Here is an 18900-nt window from a genome sequence, read left to right on the forward strand (position 1 = left end):
AGTGCTAGGTCTCTAATATCCACCAGCTCTGTGATGTCGTCATTCTAGTGACAACCTGTGAATCTCTGGTGAACTCCATGCCCAAGATGGTTAAGGCAGTGCTGGAAAATAATGGTGGCCGCACAAAATATTGACACTTTGGGCCAAATCTGGTCATTTTCACTTAGGGATGTACTCACTTTTGTTGCCAACGATTTAGACATTAATGGCTGTGTGTTGAGTTATTTTAAGAGGACAGCAAATGTTATACAAGCTGTACACTCACTACTCACTACTACTAGTATCATTTCTTCAGTGTTGTCACATGAAAAGATATAATCAAATATTAGCAAAAATGTGAGGGGTGAAACTGTATATGTATATGTTGGTTGTAGAGAAATTGTGTTTGGCTGTGTATTGCATTGACAGATATTTCCTATAAATTATTGTTCAAACTTAGTGCTTCATACGGTTGTAAGGCACATCACCATGCATAGACATTTGCAGTGTAAAATTAATACTATCTATCTGTTAGACCCGGGCAAGAGCCAGCATGCGGTAAAAGAACCAGGGAGGTTCCTTGATTTCAAGTCAGGAGCCAATTCCATAAAGCCTAGCTTTTCTACCTCATCAACGTACCCATATGGCTTTTGTCTCATCTATATCCCAAACGCTTCTATAGTATTACTAAATCATAGAAGGATTTCACACATTTTACTGGGATTCAAATGAAACCAGGATGGAACGCTTTAGGTGAAGGCCTTCATATAAATCCTGTATGATGCAGCTGCATTCATAGAAAAAACGTAAATAATTTAACAAAATAATTATCTAACATTTTTGTGGATGTTAAACTTACATTTTATCCTTTGTCTATATATTGCATTTCAATTTATTTGACATAAATAAATAACACTGTAAAAGTTGCAATAAATACTCATTAGTGTTATCAAACATTATTACATTTTTCATGGTACACTGCATCAGTTTGCATGCTGTGCTTGTTTGACCAGCATGAGACCTCGTGTTAAATGCAATATTTATAATGGTACGTTTTTCTAACATTCACTGCAAGCTATTAGTGTTTCGCTATTTGGGCGTTTACATTCAAAACAGAGCACATAGTGATTCTGTGAATTAAGGCATGTCATTTACTGAAAAACCCTGGCCAATCCACTCAATCTACCAGTGTCTGTAGGTTAGTTAGGCTTTAGCTTCAGCCTTACCACACTGAGGCCCTACAGCACCTGAGCGGAGCAGCAAAGCACAGTATTTACATCAACATTAGATTATATAAAAATATGAATTATAAATCATTGGTGAGTGAGGTTAATAAATACAGACCTAACTAACATTTTAGGCAGTTATGTCTTGAGTCTCAGAACCAATAAAATTACTCAAAATATATTTTGTCATGGCTAAGTAAACAGTCTATCTTCTCCCTATCTTCTTCAGCTTGTGTTTCTCTATCTTTCTTTTTATTAGCATCAATGCCCCCTCTTGAGGGCTTGCTGCCAAGGCTTGGGCATAGCTATGTCAGCGACTGCCCGTCGCCCAACAAGGCTGCAGATGGATAATCTACACATTGATGGCGTGAGCATGCTTTTTGCACAGGGGTTTGTCCTTCTTGGAGTAAAAGGGTTGGCCCTCCAAGTTCACATTGCACACCTGGGGGAAACAGACATACCTGTGAGTCTTACAAACCAGTCATCTACATTCCCAAATATCTGGGCAATAACTGTTTCATACATCAGGAACATAGGACGCCGTCCGACTTTGTGGCAATTCTTACCGCACAGACGAAGCAGGTGTCGTGCCAGGTATGACCGAGTGCCTCGATGAACTTGTCTCCAGCTTCTACTGGGAAGTCACAGCCATGACATTTGGTGCTGAAGAGTGAGATGTAATCTGGAAGAAAGAAGGTAGGCAGAAATCATTAGCAGATCGCAAACGGTAGCAATGTGAAATACATCAAAAGTAGCCTTCATGCATATATTTCGGCTGTGGTCGTGTACATTTTGTAATCTGTCGACACATCGTACATTATGTAAAAAAAAAAACAGGAATAGTTGGTTTGAGTTCTAAAGAAAACATCAAACACTTTGGGCAATTGGTAACAAGACATTTCCTCGATGCGAAAGTACCTTTCTCGCAGTAGGGTTCCCCGTCCTCCATGTGGAACAGGCTGTTTCCAAAGGCCTTGCCACAGGCAGCGCACACAAAGCACGTGGTGTGCCATGTCTGACGCAAAGCATGCATCACCTCCTGCTCACCAAAACAAAACCGGAAAAGGTTACCGTGTGAGTGTGGATATATCCTATTTAGGCTAAATAAAAGCCCTTAAGCGTGTGTATCGCGGTAAGTGCCGGCACGTGTCATCTCACCCCCATGATCTTGGTGTTGCAGCGGGCACAGGTTGGGGCAAAGAACTCCCCGTAGCAGTTCTCACAGTACACTGCGTTTTGCTCCTCCACAAAGCTGCAGTCCGCCAGCGACGTGTGGCAGTAGTGACAGTTGAACTCCTCTGGGTGCCAGGAACGACCCAACGCCACCAGGAAGGGTCCCCTGTAAAGATAGAAGAGGGGGTGATGGCGGGGACAATTACAATTTCAGAGAGCCAAACTCTGGCTGGAGTGGGCAGGTTTCCATCGGGCGGTGCTGTTACCTGATCAGGCTGTTGCAGGCTCCACATAATGGTGCTCTGTTAACGTTGGCAGCGAAGCGCTCCGCCCTTTGGGCCACACCCCGGGCGACCGGAGAGAAGGGGGCAGGGGCGGGGTTGTAGGGTGCGGGGCTCGGGTTATATGCAGGGCTTTGGGCAGGGGCGTGGGTGGAGCCGGGGTTTGGGATGTAGGCCGGTGCAGGCGGGGCACCCTGAGGTAGAGCAGGCACTTTAATGGTGGTGGTGGTGGTCTTTTTGGGGTCAAACTTGTTGGCGAAAGAGTCGTCTGTGACCCAGGGGGGCCTGCTGGAGGCGGGTTCAGAGGTGGCCTGGGATGTGGCAGGGGGTGGCCCAGGGACTGGTGCAGGGGCTGGAGCTACGATCCAAAGAGACATTTGGATGAGTTACATAAATGACGCATAAACAAATGATCACACGGCGCCATCTGCTGTAACTACCTGGCACAATGCAGGCGGTACTGACCACCTTTGGTGGCGGAGGTCCAACAGGGATGTGGATTGAGCTTTGCTGCATGGGAGGTCCCTGGTGCATTGGAGGTCCTTGGTGCATTGGAGGTCCCTGGTGCATTGGAGGTCCCTGGTGCATTGGAGGTCCCTGGTGCATTGGAGGTCCCTGGTGCATGGGAGGTCCCTGGTACATGGGAGGTCCTTGTTGCATGGGATGCCCCTGGTACATAGACTGCCCCTGGTACATAGGGGGCCCCTGCTGCATGGGAGGCCCCTGGTACATGGGTGGGGCTTGTTGTATGTGGGGAGCCTGGCTACTTTGGCTGCAGAATGATAAAAGAAGAAGCTGAGTAACATTACCACCTAGATGCAGATTTTCCTCCACTAGTCTTATCATGTGTTCAGCAGCTTACTGAATGGTCATAGTTTATACAATATAAAAATCTTAACTAGGAAAAATTACAACAAGTATGAGTTACTCATGAGGAGACTTGACCTCACAATCCAACTTATTTTGTAGAACGCTGGACAGCCACCAGTGACCATCCTGATTTCTGAATGTCCATATACTGCATATCTGAATCTTACCTAAATGTTCTCCATATCACCAGACTCGATTAACACAAAAGTTAGTGGGAGTTTTTTTTTTTATAGCAGAGACCCGCAGAGAGATTAAAAATGAAAGAAAGCCTGGTATCAAAGAGACAGTGTTAGAACAGAGAGCCTCGGTTATGGCAGTGAGAAAGATTCAAAGAGTCACCAACAGATTTCATTTATGGAGAGAGAAGATGTTTTTGAAATATAGTATCAGTCAAAAGTTTGGACGCACTTACCCATGAATGGGTAAGTGTGTCCAAACTGTATTAAAGAAAGGGGAAGGTTAAAATGCAGGTTAAAGAAAAACTATCAAAGCACAATTATCTTCTTTAGAGCTAAAAATTAGGGAAATTATTCCAGATGTGAAGTAATGTTGACAGTGAGGAAAGAAAGCACACTATCCTATGGACAGTTCTATGTTCCATCTGAATCAGTTTCCCCACAAAAGTACCTGGAGACTGAGGATTTGAATTGGGTGCTGTAACCAGAGGAAGACTGCTGCAGGCTGTAACTATAACGCAACAGAAACAAAGTGTCAGGGGTTAAAACCAGCTCTTTTGAATGAGGGCCATGTACACCTATACCTTTAAGATGCTGCGCTGCCCAAGGAGTTGGTCTTTAGATATAGCCTTTACATTTTTTCTTATATCAAACACTTCTTCACCATTAGAAACTGTTAACAATCAGGTCTAGAGCAAGAGTGATCACAATTTATTTTCTTCAGGTATTTGTTTAATAGCTAATTTTTCTTTGCTTACAATTTTCCCGAAGCCCAATTCTCAGCCTTATTGTAATTATGCTCCTGGAAGGTTGGGAGTCAATGATGGAGACGTGTCCTCAGCTACGAGCTATTCTCACACGTCTCGTCAAGCTGTTTGGCTTTTTATCACTTTGCTCCTTCAACCAGGAATTACTCGCCTGCACAGAGCTCGTCTGCCGGCTAACAACCACGATTGAGCTTTCAGATGTCCAGCCTACCACTGGAGTCAATAGTGTGCAATGAAACAAGGTAAACCAACCCACCAACCCTGGATGGCATTAAGCCAATTTGCACCACTATATTAGACCTCCTTGCTGGTGAAAACCAACATGTGTGGGGAAAAAAGATCAGAACCGGACTGTCAGTCAACCTAGTTTGACTGCATAATCAGCGTTGTAGCTTTTAAAGTGAAGACTCCCAGTCAGCAGTCCCTTTTAGGTATAGGTGAACATAGCAATAACTTAATGAGAGCACACATTTACACAGAGGGGAAACATTCATCATAGAGAGACCAAGATTGTAAATCAAATTGACAAACAGCTATGCTTCTATAACATATTTGTATGGATCATCAATCAATCAACATACTGCATACACACGCACAGTTTTACAAAACCACTAATGCCAGATGAACAGGTGTTGATACCAGATTTGCATTGGAAATAAAATAAAATAAAGTGTAAATGTGTCAAAATGTCAATTGTCGCAAGTCATCTTCCACAGTAACACGGGAGACTTTCCCAATAGACACTCTATAGAGGTTAGTGAGGTCAAAAGGCAATGTGTATTGGAATGCAACGAGCGGGGATGTAGGACGTTTCTCATCGCTAGTGTGAATATAGTGTTATTGACATTTTATGCAAATGTTATTTAAATTCAATTGTTTTTACAACATTTCATATTGTCCGAAGATGCTCCTAGTGATTGGGAGGCCTAAGGCCGATTCCAACGCCCCCGATAATGTGAGGCTTCAGGCAGCTGCTTCATCTGCCTTATGGTAAGTCCACCCTTGCCAGTAGCCAGTAGTTAGCCACTCAATTGTGGTCTAGAACAGTGTATCAAAGCAATAGAAAATGAATTCCCTAACTGATTAACTGTTTGTAAATTATTGTGGATGACATGATTTGTTACACACTTCTGTTCTATGACAAATTAACCCCCCCCCCCGGATTGGGATTTGGGAATTTGTCAAGGCATTGGGATTTCATGCAGTTGAGCAGTGATGTGCAGAGTGGGCGTGGTAGAATGTGGGATAGAGGACCCACCATCAGTACTGTGTGGTACACTCGCTAACTATGTGGCCTCCAAACAGTGCACTTTAACGCCAGCTTTGAGAGTACGCTGTGGCTATACGGCGTGGAAGCCAAGGTACAGGCTTGAACGAGCCCATATGGATTTTAGGCATTTCTAATGGAATAAATGTAAAAAATGCTTTAAAAAGTGTTATGTTAGCTACATTCTAGCCCTGCGGACTTGCCTGACCAGCCATGTAGAGATTAAAGTGTAAGCTTACAGGGTCAGGTGGCTTTGTGAGGCAAGCTACATTCAGCATTAAAATTAGATTTTTACGTTGGGGTTAAATATAAACCGCTAACACTGTAAAGGGAACAGAGACATTGTGAAGAAAGAGGTGCAAATAGTCCAGCCGCAAAAACACAAGTCAGCAGTTGCATTGCTGCCAAACCCCGCATAAGCTGACATACTGTACATTCCTCGGTCCCTTTGGACACACTGCAGAGTAGAGTCTGCACATCAAGCCTCATTAACTTTTTTCCACTTCCAATTCAGCTGTAATGGAGAGAGCTAATGGAAAAGGCTTTGGAGAGAAGTGGGCCCTGTGCAGTCCCATTGAATGGCATCCATCCAATTTATATTTCTATAACACTGTTCGTGCTGTGACAGATAGGCGATTTACGTATGATACGCGGCCAACGCCAGTGAGGTAATACAGCATTTGTGGCCTTGTTACTTTGATCTGGCTAGTGTCCCGCTCCCCAGTGAAAGGGTTTTGGATCTTCCTGTCCCCTATCCCACGTGCTTAACCAACTCTGCACACCACTGTCTGTGCTGGTGTTTGTGTACCTCAGGTGCTTGGGTTTCCCCGAGGGCAAGGCGCGATTTCGTTTGGGCAAAATGCTGGTTCGGAACACTGGGGTGATTGACAGAGCTTCCAGCGCGGAGGTGGGTGCTGGCGCTTGTTTATAAACCTTGTTTCTTAACGAGAGTCAACAAGAACGTTATCCGCTGATGTAATCCCCCAACCGACACCAAAGACACAAACTGGAGATGAGGACTGATTAGGCGACAGCTGTACCTAAACTGAGTTGTTAGAGCAGATGATATTTGGGAGGCTGCGTGCGGCAGGGGGCGGGGTCCCCCAAAGGGAACTGCCAGGGCCTGGGGGGCCACTAGCTGTGCCTGGGTGACTGGGGGTGGCTGCACGCTGCAGAGGACAGAGTAGAGTTAACACAGCTGGAAAGACAGCAGCAGATTTGCGGAACCAATAAAAAGGGGTAACTAGTCTAAGATAATATTGGTGTATTTTTTTGCGTATCGTATTGTCCTCGTTCTAGTTGTGAATTCTCTTTAGATTTGACGGAACAGTTCGCTTTCTGTGTGGGGGTGTGCATGGCAGCGTTGACAAACCAAAAACGACACAGGCTCAGGTAATCTCTGTTGTGTTAAGGCTGGTCAAATACAAAACAAGATTAAGATGGGTGGTTAGGATGATAGCTGGATGGTTAGGATGACAGATGGATGTTTAGGATGATAGATGGATGGTTAGGATGATAGATGGATGGTTAGGATGATAGATGGATGGTTAGGATGATAGATGGATGGTTAGGATGACAGATGGATGGTTAGGATGATAGATGGATTTTTAGGATGATAGATGGCCGATTAGGATGATGGGTCGTTAGGATGATAGATGGGCGGTTAGGATGATAGATGGGCGATTAGGATGATAGATGGGCGATTAGGATGATAGATGGGCGATTAGGATGATAGATGGGTGGTTAGGATGATAGATGGATGGTAAGGATGATAGATGGGCGATTAAGATGATGGGTCATAAGGATGACAGATGGGTGGTTAGGATGATGGGAGGTTAGGATGATGGGTCGTTAGGATGATAGATGGGTGGTTAGTATGATTCTAGTCCTCCACTGCTTTGAGGCTCTTTGTTCTCACACCACTCAAAAGATATGAAAGGCAATATATCCCAGGGTGTCGCTTCTCCCAGATTTTCCATTAAGTATAGAAATCAGACTGTTTAACTTACCTTAGACAGTCCTTGGGAATTTACTAAACCCCTGCACTGTACTAAAACCTTAGACACTTTCAATGCTCTCTCCTCAGAAAACCTTCTACACATGATCATATTACTAGCAAGAATTTACAAGTTTAATTGAAAAAACAAACAGAAAATTCTAACCAGCTTTTAACATTGAAATGAACAGTTGGAAAATGTGAAAGATGAAACAGAAATATTCCTGTCAAGGTGCACAACAGGTGCACTACACACAAAGACAACACAGACAGAAAGACAGACAGACAGACACACACACACACACACACACACGAGATACCAAAGGAAATGCAATCAATAGGAGGATGTCAACAAAACCACAGCAGGCAAAATGTCTCATCCCACACAGCAGTACCTCTTGGGGGCTGGTTCGGGTGCTATGAGGACAGGCTGGGAAGCAGCAGGCGAAGCCACCTGATTGGGCGAAGAAGTGCAAGCAGGCAGAGCGAAAGATGCAGGGCTGATGGAGACCGGAACATGCTCAACAGAACTACCACATAAGAGTTGGGGTTGCATAGAGAGGGAAACGTCAGCAGTCTAAGGCTCACAGTCATATGTTCAGACTGTCCACATAGGGCTGTGTGTGCATGTGGATTAGGGTTAATGGCAGCACAAACAGACCGGGCAGGTTCTCACTTGAAAAACCCTTAATCCTTAATATCACTCAGCCCAATGCAAGGATGTCCATCAAGGAACACATTGACAAGAAGATATCTAAATGACAATTATTCAAGGGTCTTATCTTTCAAAATCAGGATTTAGAGCTTGAGGTTAGAGAAACCACTATGAAGAAACAAAAAAAGCAATCTGCTCATTATAACATAAAATCTGACAGTCAAACTATTGGTTTTGGAAGAATCACTGGAGAATTTATAGAGATGGCAACGGGGAATCATTGGGGTAATATTTGGCCGTATTTCACTCTTAATGGGACCGGGAAGCTACCTAATTGCTACAGCAGGAATCGATTAAGCATAATGTGGGATGATTAAATAACTTTGTCAAGATGAGACAGCTTCATCACTCACGTCCACAGCCAGAAGATCAAGCAGACGATGTGCTTGATTTACAATGTCTTTACTTAATTGATTTTAAGTATATCATACTAATCTAATCAGAGGCTGATCTAAGATGTGAGCGCTTCAGACAAAAACCCTGCTGGGGAAAGAAATTAATACAATATGACATAGCAAAAAAGAAATTAACATGGCATAATCAGAGGGCACGCTACCGACATCAGATTAATTAAAAGTGAACACAAAACAGTGCAATCTTCTCAACTGTTGATATTGAAAACACAGATGACTTGGACATTAGGCCAAACCATTACGTGAATGACTGAGGGAGAAGGTGGGGTTGAGGTGGCTCCTTCCCGACTGGGGAGAACGGAATGAATGCAATGCCCAGGGGGAGGTGCCCGGGCTGGGAGACAGACAGAGGGTGGCAGGCATCTAGCAGCAGCAGGCCTAGCGGTGACATATTGGCTGACCCCTATCCTAATTCTAGCCCACTGACCTCCTCTCCTGGACATCTCTCTGACCAGACACACACGATTTATCACTTCTGTTTGTAATGGGATTTGGGAAGGTGGTTCATCCCACCTTCTGAACATTGCTTAATTCCTCAATTACTTAAAGCTGCATTTTCATTATAGGAGATCCTTCAGATTGATGTTGCTGATCCGTTCTCTACTTTACACAGGCAGTCAGGGATAAAGGGGACACTTGGAATGTCAAGTGTCAGGGTGGTGGTTTGGCACAGAGAGGAGTCAGGAGACGAGTCTGAGGCAGTCATTTAACCCTTCATCACTTTCTGTGGTGAACTTTCTTTTTAGGTTAGCATGTGCTCCCAGGTCGTGGTGCCAGTGGGCCTGTCTGTGGTGTGTCTCAAGGCTAGATGTCTGGAGTGGAGTGGTGTGTTTGTGTGTCGGCAGGGGAGGCGGGAGGGTCAGCCCAGAAAGACAGGTAATAGGTGCTCTCAGTTTGAGTGACAGTTAACAGGGTGCCTTTGACGGTGGGTGAAAAGAAGGGGGACAGCCACAGAGATTCTAATGCCACTATTTTCAATTCCTTCTGAATACAATCAATGAAAACTATTTCTAGGATTAAGTATTTTCAAACAAGGTTTTCTAGGGCAAACAGCTTTTAGACTAGTGACACACCAACAAATGTTTCAGCTGAAGGGAAAGTAGGAAATGGTTCTCAGTTGGCCTTGTATATCTCAACTCCCAAGATGCCTCACTACCAACACAATTAGAGTAGTAAAAACAATGTGATATCACTCCTGTTTTATATGGTCTCTTATGAACTGGGTGATATGAATCTCGAAAGCTGATTGGCTGATACCTGTTGTATATGAGACCATATACCCAGGGTATGACACTCCAAGGTAGGTTGTGCCTAACAGCTCTTACTTGTGGTATATTGTCCATATGCCACACCCCCTTGTGGCTTGTTGCTTACATACACCACGGGTTTCAGCCAATCAGCATTCTGGAGTTAAAACATCTGGTTTATATCACAGGTATGACACCACCTCACTTTCTACTGCTCTAATAGCGTTGCTAACCAGTGTCAGATGAGCACATTTAATCAATAGGACAAGATGTGTGTGGTGTATAGCCAATATACCATGGCTAAGTGCAGTATCCAGGCAATCTGCAGTGTTGTGCCTAAGAATAGCTCTTAGCTGTGGGATATTGGCCATATACAACTCACTCACTAATTGAACATGGACAGCCATGTAGACAGACACACACATAAACATAAACTTGTCTCACAAAAAGGAGATTACATAAACTGACATCTTGTCTAGCTTTCAAATAGGACTGGCCTTCATAGGTACAACAACTATCTCCATGCACGATCAAAAGACTGCTTCGACAAAACTGTGTTGTAGTATTGTTTAAATTTAGGTGCATATTAAGGATATTGCGTTTTGAAGGCTGAAATCAAATTCTGGTAGCTTTTAAGATTAACAACATAAGAGGAATGAAAAGAATAAGAAGCAACACCTGACAGAGATATCAAATGTAGAGGATTGTCAACATCCACCTTTCTTTCACCTACCATTTACAAACGGTCCGGAATTTGAAATATATATTCTGTAATCTAAATTAGGCCTTTTAATTTCTCACCTCTGCTTACCAATGGACATACAGCTCCCCCCACTAGAACTATAGCTCCACCTGCTGGAACTATAGCTCCACCTGCTGGAACTATAGCTCCCCCTGAGGTAAAGTCTGCAAGGCAGACTGTCAACAGAGAGATTTGGATCTTTCACACTAAACCAACTGGGTTAGTAAGGCAGCTCTTTGCAGGCAGGAAACCTGATACCTCAGCTACCATGTCAGTCTGTTCCTCATTCCCTGGAACAGAAAAAACACTGCTGGCATGGGTGTGCATACTACAGGCAAGGTGGGCAGAGTTAGTGTTTAGCATAGGGGATGGGGAGCGGCAGTGCACGCTCTTACCGGTAATTCAGAGGATAAAAATTAAGATGACAGATTTTCAAGGCAGGGGCAATGGGTCTCGGTATTGAATGTACAGTTAACTCTTAGTATTTGGACAGTAACACATTTTGTTTTTGGATCTGTTTTGTATCACTTTGGATTTGAAATAATGACTATTTATTTAGTGCAGATAGTCAGTTTTAATTTTCATGATATCAAAAGTATTTGAAAAGATTAACAGTATGTTAACTAAAGTTGTTGTTTAGTACTTGGTCATAATAACTGATTAGTTGATTAGAATGCACTTAATTACTAAGCTGTGTTTTTGTTTCATCTAACTATTTTAAAATGTATGCACTTTAAAAGAAGTCACTCTTCTATATTACCGAAATAGAAAAAATTATCCCATTCCCTTTTTGCATGCAATGATTCCCTGAAATCTGCGACCCACAGACATCACCAGAAACTGTGTACCTTTGCTTATGCTATGCCAGGCCTGAATTACAGCTACTTTCAGTTACTGCTTGTTTCGGCTGCCTTTTTGCCTTGTCTTTAGCCCGTCAAAGGCATGCTCAATTTGATTTAAATTGAGTGACTTACTTGGCCATTCAATACATTTTGTTGACTGAAAAACTCCTTGGTGACCATTTCAGTGTTTGAAATCCTAGTCAAGCTGCACAAAGACAAATGAGCCAGTTCTAGTTGCGCCCATACTTTCCTAAGCCATTACACTACCTTCACAATCTTTCACAAATGAAGAGGTTTATTGGCAGTCCCTTTTATTCTCCACACAACTGTATTTCACTGGCACAGATTAATCCTTGGTTCAAACTACTTCTGTTCTGATCTGGCCCCAATAGTTACTGTCCAAATACTTTGAATTCACTGTATAATACTATGTTCAGCTACTATAAAAAGGTGTAGGAAGAATGGAGGTTGGGATTTGTGAATGGTGCTTGAGATTAAGGGAAGAGGGTGGAGGGCTGTACTGGATGAGGCAGAGACTGACTAACCTGATCCAATCTAAGACAAGGGAACATATTAATGCAGACACATGAAACATGAAAACAGACAAACACACAGCTGTCCATAAATACCCCACACCATTGGTTCCCTTCATCTGATTCTCAAAGGGGACATTATTAAAATACTTTTATGATGGTCAAAACTGTGATTAGTCCCATCGATTAAAGCTAATAAATAACTATATTGCCTACTGTCACAAGCTCTTCAGTAATATTAACACAACCATTATAGTTCTAGGATGTCACATGAGCCTTTTGTCCCTGTAAGTCACATACTGCTAAATCACGAATCCTGCTGACCACATGAGAACTGAGCACACACCAAATTACCATCCACTAATTTGGTGGTGAGGGTGGGAGGAGAGTAGGATATCTAGTGAAGAAACAATGGCTATCCTGAAACGTTTAGTGCATTTCTTTAAAAATCTATAATAAAAAAGGAGGGAGTAGGAGTTAAATACTCAGTTGGACAAAAGTGGAGAATGAGATCTGGTTTGTGGGGTGGAGACTGAAGCCTAAGAATGATGGAGGAGAAGCGATGAAGGAGGAGCGGGGGTCAGCCACCTAGAGGCACAGGTGCTCCAGTGCAAACACTGTCTACCCAGCATGCATTGCATGCAGGTGGAAATCTCTTTCAGGGGAAGTTGATGCCAAGGAGCATGTCCAGGCAGGGAAGAAGCTGTTAGCAGTTTTCCAACGGATACAAAGGGGCAATAATAGTTCACGCATCACAGCAGTGCTAAGTAACACCAGTTTCATAAACTGCCTTTGGAAATTATTCAGACCCCTTCACTTTCTTCACATTTTGTTGTGTTATAGACCTAATTTAGAATGTATTATATAAACATTTTCACATTCATCTACACACAATATCTATGGGAAAACACATATATAAAAGTTTGCCAATTTATTGAATATAAAATGTACATCTGATGCACATAAGTATTCAGATACCCTTTACAGTACTTTATGGAAAAGCCTTTGGCAGCAATTATAGCTTCAAGTGTTACAGGGGTAGCCTCAATCAACATTTCACACTTGGACTTGGTTTCTTCAATCCATTCAAATCCTCTCAAGCTTTGTCAGAGTGGTTGGAGAACTGTGAACTGCTGATCTTCAGGTTTCCCCACAGACGTTCAATCGAGAATAAGTCTAGGCTTTGGCTGGTCCACTCAAGTACATTCATAGACTTGTCCCAAAGCCATTCTGTGTTGTCTTGTCTATGTGTTCTGTGTCGTTGTTGTACTGAAAGACTAATCTTCACTATTGCCTGAGGTCCTGTGCTCTCTGGACTATGTTTAAGAACCTTTCAGTGTTTTTTTGCCATCCCTCCCTCAATCCTGACCAGTCTTTCAGTCCCTGCTGCTGAGAAGCATTCCCATAGCCTGAGGCTCCCACCACCATGCTCTATGGTGGGTGGTATTATCCAGGCGATGAAATGTACTTTGTATTTGCTAGATGTAGTGCTTGCTATTCAGGCCTAATAGTTTGATTTCTCACCAGTCCAAATAATATTTTCCCCCATACTCTAAAATTCTTTCAGGTAGCAGGGCATATGCCTTTATATGCCAGCAACTCTGCCATAAAGTCCTGATTGATGGAGAAGGGTTGTCCTTCTGGCCAGTTGAGCAAAAAAGCTCTGCAGCTGTTAGAGGACATTGGGTTCTTGGTCACCTCCATGATCAAGGTCCTTCTTGCTTGGTTAATTTGTTTGGCCAGACGACCAGTTCTAAGAACTCTTGGTGGTTCCAAATGTCTTCCATTTCACAATAATGGAGCCCACTGTGCTGCTTTCAATGCTTTAGCCATTTTTTTTATAAGCTTCCTCAGGTTCTCTCTCTTTCTTGACAATTTGATCTCAGAGATCTATGGAGAGTTCCTTGGACATCATAGCCTTTTTTTGCTGTGACAAGCACTGTGAATAATGGGACCTTACATAGACAGGTGTGTGTTGTAAATCATGTCCAATCAATTGAATAAAAAAACGTATATGTAGAATGATACCAAATAGAAATAAATGTAATCAATTATAAATAAAGTCCATAACACAACAAAATGTGGAGAAAGTGAAGGGGTCTAAATACTTTCTGAAGGCATTTTGTGACAAGCAGAGTTACCTTTCAAAGAGCTTTCAGTGCCTTTATACTGGGCCTCACAGACTCTCACTACTCACATATTTGACTTCTGTTCTCCTCTCTTATGCGGGAGGACGGGACGATGCCCAACAGGGTGTTGTCTGACGGCTGTTTCCCTCCTGATAGTCCTTTTAGCCACATCACTTCCTAGAATTGGAGCTATAGACTCTTGTTTTGACTATAAAACTAAATGAGTTGAATTGAGTTAATAGCATGTGTGGATGAGAGAAAAACGCCCTGTTTTCTAAAGATGTACTTCACTAATGAAGAACAATTCATACCTCTGTGCGTCACGTCATTTTTAAAAGGGTAGGAATTTTTACTAACCGTAGTAACAATGTAGTTTGGTCAAAAACACTGAGGCCTAGTTGTAATCACATTCTAGTTCCTTATAGCCAAAAATGCATGACTCATACATTTCACCGGTCGCCAAAATACTGTTTTGAACTTTCCTTTTGATGACCAACTGACTCAATGGGAACTGAGAAAGATTTGGTCTAAAGCACTAAAGATTGAAAACACTTCTATAGTAGCTAGCCATGTTACATCGACAGCATACTTGAAGAGGCAATATGTAAGATTTTTAGACATCTGCAGTTAATGTTTAAAGTTAAAGTATTTGGCTGCATCCTTTGGCAAAAATAAATGTAGCTACAGTGGGGAGAACGAGTAAAGGTGCTGGTCATATAATTAAAATATCATCAAAAAGTTGATTTATTTCAGTAATTCCATTCAAAAGGTTAAACTTGCATAATGTATACATTCATTCCACACAAACTGATATATTTCGAGTGTTTATTTTAATTTTGATGATTATAACTGACAACTATCGGAAAAGGTTGGCTTGCCCACTTCAGGTTGTTGAAGAGTGCCTGCCTCAAGTGGAGGAGTTTAAGTATCTAGGGGTCTTGTTCACGAGTGAGGGAAGGATGGAACGGGAAATTGACAGATGGATCGGTGCAGCTTCTGCAGTAATGTGGTCAATTTACCGGTCAATCTACGTTCCTACTCTCACTTATGGTCATGAGCTTTGGGTCATGACCGAAAGGACAAGATCCCGGATACAGGCGGCCGAAATGAGCTTTCTCCGCAGGGTGGCTGGGCGATCCCTTAGAGATAGGGTGAGAAGCTCGGTCACCCGGGAGGAGCTCAGAGTAGAGCCGCTGCTCCTCCACATCGAGAGGGGTCAGCTGAGGTGGCTTGGGCATCTATTTCAGATGCCTCCGGAACGCCTTCCTGGGAAGGTGTTCCGGGCCTGTCCCACCGGGAGGAGACCCCGGGGAAGACCTAGGACACGCTGGAGGGACTATGTCTTCCGGCTGGCCTGGGAACGCCTCTGTGTCCCCCCGGAAGAGCTGGAGGAAGTGTCTAGGGAGAGGGAAGTCTGGGCATCCCTGCTTTGACTGCTGCCCCTGCGACCCGGCCCCGGATAAGCGGAAGATGATGATGAAGATGATTATAACTGACAACTAATGAAAACCCCAAATTCAGTATCTCAGAAAATTTGAATATTGAGAAAAGGTTCAATATTGAAGACACCTGGTGCCACACTCTAATCAGCTAATTAACTCAAAACACCTGCAAAGGCCTTTAAATGGTCTCTCAGTCTAGTTCTGTAGGCTACACAATCATGGGGAAGACTGCTGACTTGACAGCTGTCCAAAAGACGACCATTGACACCTTGCACAAGGAGGGCAAGACACAAAAGGTCATAGCTAAAGAGCCTGGCTGTTCACAGAGCTCTGTGTCCAAGCACATTAACAGGGGGGTGAAGGGAAGGAAAAGATGTGGTAGAAAAAAGTGTACAAGCAATAGGGATAACCACACCCTGGAGAGGATTGTGAAACAAAACCCATTCAAAAATGTGGGGGAGATTCACAAAGAGTGGACTGCAGCTGGAGTCAGTGCTTCAAGAACCACCATGCACAGACGTATGCAAGACATGGGTTTCAGCTGTCGCATTCCTTGTGTCAAGCCACTCTTGAACAAGACACAGCATCAGAAGCGTCTCGCCTGGGCTAAAGACAAAAAGGACTGGACTGCTGCTGAGTGGTCCAAAGTTATGTTCTCTGATGAAAGTACATTTTGCATTTCCTTTGGAAATCAAGGTCCCAGAGTCTGGAGGAAGAGAGGAGAGGCACAGAATCCACGTTGCTTGAAGTCCAGTGTAAAGTTTCCACAGTCAGTGATGGTTTGGGGTGCCATGTCATCTGCTGGTGTTGGTCCACTGTGTTTTCTGAGGTCCAAGGTCAACGCAGCCGCCTACCAGGAAGTTTTAGAGCACTTCATGTTTCCTGCTGCTGACCAACTTTATTGAGATGCAGATTTCATTATCCAACAGGACTTGGCACCTGCACACAGTGCCAAAGCTACCAGTACCTGGTTTAAGGACCATGATATCCCTGTTCTTAATTGGCCAGCAAACTCGCCTGACCTTAACCCCATAGAAAATCCATGGGGTATTGTGAAGAGGAAGATGTGATACGCCAGACCCAACAATGCAGAAGAGCTGAAAGCCAATATCAGAGCAACCTGGGCTCTCATAACACCTGAGCAGTGCCAAAGACTGATCGACTCCATGCCACGCCACATTGCTGCAGTAATTCAGGCAAAAGGAGCCTCAACTAAGTATTGAGTGCTGTACATGCTCATACTTTTCATGTTCATGCTTTTCAGTTGGCCAACATTTCTAAAAATAATTTTTTAAGCAATATTATAATTTTCGAAGATACTGAATTTGGGATTTTCATTAGTTGTCAGTTATAATCATCACAATTAAAAGAAATAAACATTTGAAATATATCAGTCTGTGTGTAATGAATGAATATAATATACAAGTTTCACTTTTTGAATGGAATTACTGACATAAATCAACTTTTTGATGATATTCTAATTATATGACCAGCACCTGTATTTTATACACTGCCGATTTTGCAGGTTTTCCTACTTACAAAGCATGTAGAGGTCTGTAATTTATATCATAGGTACACTTCAACTGTGAGAGACGGAATCTTAAACAAAAATAACATTGTATGATTTTTAAGTAATTAGTTTGCATTTTATTGCATAACATAAGTATTTTATCACCTACCAACCAGTAAGAATTCCGGCTCTCACAGACCTGTTAGTTTTTCTTTAAGAAGCCCTCATGTTCTCCACTCATTACCTGTATTAACTGCACCTGTTTGAACTCGTTACCTGTATAAAAGTCACCTGTCCACACACTCAATCAAACAGACTCCAACCTCTCCACAATGGCCAAGACCAGAGAGCTGTGTAAGGACATCAGGGATAAAATTGTAGACCTGCACTGGGATGAGCTACAGGACAATAGGAAAGCAGCTTGGTGAGAAGGCAACAACTGTTGCCGCAATTATTAGAAAATGGAAGAACTTCAAGATGACGGTCAATCTCCCTCTGTCTGGGGCTCCATGCAAGATCTCACCTCGTTGGGCATCAATGATTATGAGGAAGGTGAGGGATCAGCCCAGAACTACACGGCAGGACCTGGTCAATGAACTGAAGAGAGCTGGGACCACAGTCTCAAAGAAAACCATTAGTAACACACTACGCCGTCATGGATTAAAATCCTGCAGCACATGCAAGGTCCCCCTGCTCAAGCCAGCGCATGTCCAGGCCCGTCTGAAGTTTGCCAATGACCATCTGGATGATCCAGAGAAGGAATGGGAGAAGGTCATGTGGTCTGATGAGACAAAAATTTAGCTTTTTGGTCTAAACTCAACTTGCGGTGTTTGGAGGAAGAAGGAGGATGAGTACAACCCCAAGAACACCATCCCAGCCATGAAGCATGGAGGTGGAAACATCATTCTTTGGGGATGCTTTTCTGCAAAGGGGACAGGACGACTGCACCATATTGAGTGGAGGATGGATGGGGCCATGTATCACAAGATCTTGGCCAACAACCTCCTTCCCTCAGTAAGAGCATTGAAGATGGGTCGTTGCTGGGTCTTCCAGCATGAAAACGACACGAAAAACACAGCCAGGGCAACTAAGGAGTGGCTCCATAAGAAGCATCTCAAGGTTCTGGAGTGGCCTAGCCAGTCTCCAGACCAGAACCCAATAGAAAATCTTTGAAAGGGAGCTTAAAGTCCGTATTGCCCAGCGACAACCCTGAAACCTGAAGGATCTGGAGAAGGTCTGTATGGAGGAGTGGGCCAAAATCCCTGCTGCAGTGTGTGCAAACCTGGTCAAAAACTAGAGGAAACGTATGATCTCTGTAATTGCAGACAAAGGTTTCTGTACCAAATATTAAGTTCTGCTTTTCTGATGTATCAAATACTTATGTCATGCAATAAAATGCTAATTCATTACTTAAAAATCATACAACGTGATTTTCTGGATTTTTGTTTTAGATTCCGTCACTCAGAGTTGAAGAGTACCTATGATCAAAATTACAGACTTCTAAATGCTTTGTAAGTGGGAAAACCTGCAAAATCGGCAGTGTATCAAATACTTGTTCTCCCCACTGTACATGGTTTTGTAACCATCAGTTG

General features: G+C 43.1%; 1 protein-coding gene across 2 annotated transcripts; it reads right to left on the bottom strand.

Annotated features, from left to right (window-relative positions):
* Positions 1-290: 290 nt before the first annotated feature.
* LOC105010708 (LIM domain-binding protein 3) lies at positions 291-15065 on the bottom strand. Of its 2 annotated transcripts, XM_010870241.5 has the most exons (9): positions 9106-15065; positions 8131-8265; positions 4157-4216; positions 3100-3431; positions 2645-3017; positions 2364-2544; positions 2124-2244; positions 1772-1887; positions 291-1647 (listed from the first exon to the last, which is right to left on the bottom strand). In XM_010870241.5, exons 1-9 carry the CDS (start codon positions 9252-9254, stop codon positions 1558-1560), a joined length of 1557 nt encoding a protein of 518 aa, XP_010868543.2. In that variant the 5' UTR covers positions 9255-15065; the 3' UTR covers positions 291-1557. The 2 variants fall into 2 exon arrangements, with proteins under 2 accessions (XP_010868543.2, XP_019903048.2); XM_020047489.2 differs by lacking the exons at positions 8131-8265; positions 9106-15065 and adding an exon at positions 6548-6773.
* Between the last annotated feature and the right edge of the window lie 3835 nt (positions 15066-18900).

This window comes from Esox lucius, chromosome 6 (assembly GCF_011004845.1).
Source record: "Esox lucius isolate fEsoLuc1 chromosome 6, fEsoLuc1.pri, whole genome shotgun sequence".
In the NCBI taxonomy this organism is placed as follows: Eukaryota; Metazoa; Chordata; class Actinopteri; order Esociformes; family Esocidae; genus Esox; species Esox lucius.

Bases quoted from the DNA above. Each gene is read 5' to 3' on its own strand.
- LOC105010708 (XM_010870241.5), bottom strand. From the start codon at position 9,254: ATGTCACCGCTAGGCCTGCTGCTGCTAGATGCCTGCCACCCTCTGTCT. The intron at 1,888-2,123 runs GTACTTTCGCAT...TCTTTCTTCCAG, and splicing joins GGAACCCTACTGCGAGAAAG to ATTACATCTCACTCTTCAGC. The intron at 1,648-1,771 runs GTAAGAATTGCC...TGTTTCCCCCAG, and splicing joins ACACCTGCTTCGTCTGTGCG to GTGTGCAATGTGAACTTGGA.